General features: G+C 35.1%; 1 protein-coding gene across 1 annotated transcript; it reads right to left on the bottom strand.

The window, feature by feature from the left end:
- Positions 1-500: 500 nt before the first annotated feature.
- On the bottom strand, positions 501-2,188 carry LOC121257933 (glutathione S-transferase U17-like). The gene is made up of 2 exons (XM_041159215.1): positions 1,746-2,188; positions 501-1,108 (listed from the first exon to the last, which is right to left on the bottom strand). The coding sequence occupies exons 1-2, from the start codon at positions 2,073-2,075 to the stop codon at positions 737-739; spliced, it is 702 nt and encodes a 233-aa protein (XP_041015149.1). The 5' UTR covers positions 2,076-2,188; the 3' UTR covers positions 501-736.
- Between the last annotated feature and the right edge of the window lie 3,909 nt (positions 2,189-6,097).

The following is a 6,097-nucleotide window of genomic DNA, read 5'->3' as shown; positions in this document are numbered from 1 at the left end:
AATAGTTTCGTGGGAACCCTACCACAAACTGTGTATAGAATACCCCCACCTTGTGGGTAAAGTGTTCTAAAGGGAGAGACAGTTATTATATGCCATTCATGTGGAGGCATGTACCCATGGAACAGAAGGCATGGGTGAGGGGCAGAGAGCTTCGAAGGAATGGCTGTAGCGGCTAAGGGGGAAAACCCTAGCTTAAGAGACCGAAGGAGTGTTGTGGGGGCATGATGGGCTTAACAGGCCGAGGAGGGTAGGCCTTGGGCGTAGGGCCTTGGGGTCTGAAGGTGCATTTGGATCGTGCCTGTGACCCAATGCTTAGAATTATTAGCTTTAAATAAATGTAATAGTAAGTCTGAGGCCCATGGACTTGAAAGAAGGATTTTTTTTAATGGTTTCCAAAGTATTTTGTCAAATGGGCTGTTCCCTAGCTAACATGATCAGCATGATCCTTTCTAAAAAAGTTCTCAAACAACCTCATGAAGATTTTGCTCATGATCCAAACATAATCTTCAAACATTGCTTGTCCATTAAAATACCCAAAACATAATATAAACACTGCTCACTGTTACACAACAACCATAGAAAGTCAAATTTATTCTTCATCAGTACCTTTTTCAAGCACCACATAATTAAACAAACAGGTTACTCGCTAGCAAAAGAAGCATAACATATCCCCCATCGACTTCTACCACATTCAACTTGAAACCTAGTTGTCCACAGAAACTGATCATATTATTGCTCAGGAGGAGCCCCTGCCTTTCATCCTCGCAGCCAGAAGCTTGGCAAACTCGACAAGCTTCTCGGTCTCTGGAATCAAACCCTTAACAGCACCATCGGCACAGAAGCTCTCGGCCCATTGCACCAGTCCAGGAGTCTTTGCTTCATCCAGCAGCTTCACCTCACCCATCTTCTCTGTTGCCCTCAGCCAACCCAACATAGATCCGAAAGCAACATCAAGATACCCAATTCTATCTCCCCCAAAGAAAGCCTTCCCTTTGCTGCTCTTCTGAAATGCTTCCTCCAATAGCACAAGTCCTTCAGTCACTTGTTTCACTAATGCCGCCTTCTTCTCTCCTTGTTCACTTTTAATGAGACTCATGGACGGGAAAAACTGCAATACTCAGTTGAAATATTGCTTTGTGTTTCAGAAATGAAATGTTGCAAAGAAAAATTAATTTAAGTATGCATGCATACACAAGTTGTAATTATTAACTTCCACCTATATAATTGCAAATACAAATCTCAATTTCTCTGAGGTTAATTCCTATAAGAAATTTCATTTTTTACTGTGATCGATTATTAATCGAAACTCTTGTTTAAAACTCGATTCGGTCCATATAAACTTTAATTACTTTATATTTATAAAGTTTTAATAATAATTTAAACTTTATAACCAGAATATATAAAGTAGTTAAAAATATAAGAAAATCTTTACAATCTGTTCAAATCTTTGTAATATAATTATTGATTAGTATATATATAAAAAATTATAGTTACTTTGTTTACGACGAAAAGATAAATTCATGGATTTTTGTTTAGGCAAGGAATGAATGACGTCACATGAGCACGAACAACAAAATTAAAATTAGTCAAAGGTCTATGATCTGATTGGCATAATTCCTAGCCTTCAAAATGAATGTTTGAAGTTCGAAACCCACTCTCCTGATAAATAAAAAAATAAAAACAAAAACAAAACTAAAATTAACCATGTAGGAAGAGGACGCAAACAAAAACAAATCCTCGTGTACCTTATCATCAACATAGGCAGCCCAAAATCGTGCAATGGCGCGGTCGTAGGGATCAGAGGGGAGGATGGAGGGACCCGAGCTCCAGACTTCGTCAATGTACTGAACTATGATCAGAGACTCAGCGATGGGCTTTCCGCGATGGATGAGAACTGGGATTTTCTTGTGGACTGGGTTCGATTGGAGAAGAAGCTGGCTCTTGGAACCAGGTGTCTCTGCAAGAAACTCATATTCAACAGATTTGATATTCAGGGCAATCCGAGCCCTTATCACAAATGGGCTCGGCCATGCACCCAGAACCTTGACATCATGAGTACTGCTGGTGTTCGCCATGAGTGAGAGTTCTCTAGCTCTCAAAATTGGGAGTGACAGACCTAGGAAGAGGCTTGTTGATAAATACAAGTGCTCAAAAACCTTTGGCAGGTGAAGTTTAAAGACATTAGGTACGCATGCAGGGACTAGTGAATGCTGAAGGGTTGATGGGGAGTGGGAGGGCAATTCTCGTGTTGCATTGGTAATTTTTTTTTTCTTTTAAATTTATTTATATTATAAATTCGGATGGCATGCACATCGTACAACATGATTTTGATGGTAAATAGAAGTTTTTTGAAATATTATTTTAAAGAAAAGTTACCATATTCTTTAAATACGTACATTATAGAAGCAATTTGATTAATACAATCAATTAATTTAGACGCTCACATGCATAAAACTTTTGTCGATTCTAAACCCCACCAGCAATTCCACAAATAACTCGTTCGATTTCTGCAACAACATTATTAATTCCAAAACTCCAGCCTCTTCTATAGCTTTGATCTAAACATTAATGTCTAATTTATTGGGACTTCAGTAGTTCCCCAATGGATAAAATCAACCATCATGCTAATTATTAAATAGGTAGGGTTATAGTTAAATGATCAAATTTGGATTGCATAAGTATTGATCCAATTCCAATTTTGTTACATTAAACTAGCTCGACCATGAACAGTCTCACGTGAAGTCTAACGAATAATTTACTGATCACTACAAGAAAAATGGTTTTTTTTTTTTCCGTCCCAAAAAACCCCATTTTCATAGTTTTTTGAGACAAAAAAAAAAATCGTGTCTAAATTGTCTCAAAAACCTCATCTTAAAAGGTTTCAAATTTCGTCTCAAAAAAATACTTTTAAGAACGAAATTGGGCGAAATCAGTCGTAGGCATTTGAACGAGAATTTTTTTCTAAGACAAAATATTTTCATCCCAAAAACCCGTTCGAATGGAAATCCTTCCTTTCGAACAAACCTGAATAGTTTGAATGGTACAAAAACTTTTGTTTGAACATAAAAATTGTTGTTCGAACACAAGTAATATGAACGATTGCTGCCAGTTCGAATATAAAACGAATGTTCGAACAGGATTCCATTTGAACGCTAGGTTTTACGGTTCGAACAGACTGGATTTTTCTCAGGTTGTTTGAATGGTTTTGTTTCTCGGTTCGAACTCAAGGTAAAAAGATTTACCGTTTGAACGGTACTCATGATACAAAATTGATTTTAATTAAAAATACAATGCTAATATTAAATAATATAATTTAAAAATCACATTTGTTCAAATGTTTTGGGACAGAATAATAAAAATACAATTAAAGAAAAATAAGGGCTAGGACTGTGATGGTAGCATAGAGTTTTGAGACATCATTGATTGTTGTTGTTCAAACATTTTTTGGGATTGAATCTTCAGTTTCTTCTGTATGTTTTCTTCTAATCTCGCCTCTAAATCCGCTGATTGATTTAATTAGGTGAGCAACTCTTTTTCCTTGTACCTCAAATGTTCTATCTCAAGTTATGTTTCCTCTAATTCCTGAGTTTTGTCATTCGATCTGACTTGAGAAAATGATGATGATGTTGATGATGGCTTCACAAAAAGTCCTAAGCCTCTCAAATATCCAGAATGTGGTCCAAGAACTTGAGAAAAGAGCTGAGCATCATTGAAAGATGATTCATCGTATGGATCCGCAACAGTTTCCTTAACTGATATCATCTTGTCCTACAGAAAAATATTAAAGTTAGTATAAGTAATAAAAATATTATTAGACAACTGAATTAAAAAAACTTAAACTTACATAATTTGCTTCTGCTTCAGGACTGGTCCAAACATTATCATGATTTTTTTTATATTTCAGCATACAATTGGGTCAGATTATAGTCAGTAGGACTTTCTTCTTGTTGCAAAAAAGAAATCTATATTAGAACTTAAATTAGAAAAGTATATATGTTAATATTTAATGGGGACTAGTATAACGTTACCATTTTTTTACATAAACGATGAAAATATCGAGAACCCGCATGATGGTGTATCGTTAAATTTGATCTATTTACTTTGTTCGCAATACTCTGTTGCTAAAAAAATATTATGTCTATATATTTAATATATCTATTATATACTATAAAAAAAAGATAGCAGTGAAATTACCTGATAAGCAGGATCTTCAAACATATCACAAATCTTCACTCATTCCTTTGGTGGCATTGCTTGGAATGGATTTTGAACGCATCTCTGTTGCAGTACTGAACTTCTGATAGTGTGCATGACATCGACATTTGTACCTCTGTAATGCATTGGATATCAACTCCTCAACAATTCGTAGATCCTTTCGCCGGCCAAAATTAAGTTCAAACTCATCTTTCAAAAAATTATAAACAATTATTATAAATACAAACTAATATTAAATTAACATGTTATACTTAATTTTTTGCTAAATAACTTATTAGCAGGCAACAAATTTTTATGTGGTTTTTAACATCTTGGGAAACTTTAGCCCAAGAGGATGTAGCCATCGGTGCATACATGCGAGTAAGGATCCTAACATAAAAAGTAAGCCAAGCTGCCGAATCCCCAAAGTTACCGGTGTGATCATCAGGAATATCACTTTTAATTTTTCCCACTTTCCTTGGTTTCTATATGCAGACAACTCTTGTAGTGCCACGACCTCGATGCTGACTTCCAACAACTATATATACGTACAATAATTGAAGCACATTTTAATTAAATACTAATATCTTAAAAATGTATATTACTTAAATCGAGCAATAAATGTGATGTTTAATTTGGTAAAATACTTTCTTCCAAGTATAGTGATGCTGGCCCACCATTCTTGGCATGTGAACCAATTTGGAAGTCAGTAATGGATGAAAATGGCACATGAATTACTTTGCATTTGAGAGGCATATCAGTTTGACACTGTAATAAATTATTAATCTAAAAAATGTTTGGATATTTATAACAATAATACTTACACAATTATTAATTCCATTCATTATCAGTTTCGTTAGACTAGTCGTCTTCGTCCTCACTAAACACTTCTATTGATTCATGTTCTTTTGACATTCTACCCTTAATTACTTCTGGTTGAACATCTTCTCTACGCAATGAGACCATGTCATTTTGACTTAGATCAACAAATAGATTGATGTCTAATTCATTTTCTTGATATGCTTCTTCATTTGTTGGACTATCAAATTCTTCATGTCGTTCATCTACCTTTGGAATGTAATCATATATATATATATATATTTCTTGGTGCAAACTTCTCTACTACTCGACATGGGTTCTCGTACTCCGGACCATCTAAATAAAAAACTTGATTCGCTTGGTAAGCGAGAACGAAAGGATCGTCCTCATACAATGTGTGAGATGTATTGACACTCACAAAATATTCATCGTTACGCACTCCCAGCCTAGGATTTGAGACCTCCCACCAATTACATTTAAACAACCAGACCATATATCCCCTCACTTATTTTAACGCTATGATATCTTCTACAATTCCATAGAAGTTAATGTTATCCTCCTCATGGCTTCCTTCGACTACGACCTCGCAATTTTGAGTTTTTTTAAATCGTTTTCTATAAACCATGTAAAGTCTATATCCACGCACCAAATATCCCAAGTATTAGATGGCCCGCCTGGAAGATCCACACGCCAGAGTATACAGTTCTAAAGAGACTTCTTTTGGATTTTCACCATATTTGGATACAACCTACATCAATGAATATTATTCGCGTTATATTAATGTTAAATAGAAAAAAAATGGAGTTTAGTGGTATGAAGTTCATAGGTATAAGATATTTTTTTAGTAAAATCGTATGTTCAAATCACGAGGCGAATTCCTTTTCGTGCTTTTTTTCTATGTCAGTTACACCATCCAAGCGAAGTAGCTGTAAATGCTCGCTTCGCATGTTCAAGTTAACTATTAATTTGTATCAAGTTATATTATATTATATTCCATGAACTTAAATTTACATTAATACGGAGATTCATCACTAACTTCAAGTAGTGGCCAATCTCAGTGCAGTTATTCAAGACATACCATCAA

Source organism: Juglans microcarpa x Juglans regia, chromosome 3S (assembly GCF_004785595.1).
Source record: "Juglans microcarpa x Juglans regia isolate MS1-56 chromosome 3S, Jm3101_v1.0, whole genome shotgun sequence".
In the NCBI taxonomy this organism is placed as follows: domain Eukaryota; kingdom Viridiplantae; phylum Streptophyta; class Magnoliopsida; order Fagales; family Juglandaceae; genus Juglans; species Juglans microcarpa x Juglans regia.
Note: the sequence above shows the minus strand (reverse complement) of the source record. Positions and strands in the feature narration are given on the sequence as shown.

What these genes read in the sequence shown, in the direction of transcription:
- LOC121257933 (XM_041159215.1), bottom strand. Translation starts at nt 2,075, where the DNA reads ATGGCGAACACCAGCAGTACTCATGATGTCAAGGTTCTGGGTGCATGG. An exon ending in CTGCCTATGTTGATGATAAG is followed by an intron (nt 1,109 to 1,745) that starts GTACACGAGGAT and finishes TGAGTATTGCAG; the next exon opens with TTTTTCCCGTCCATGAGTCT.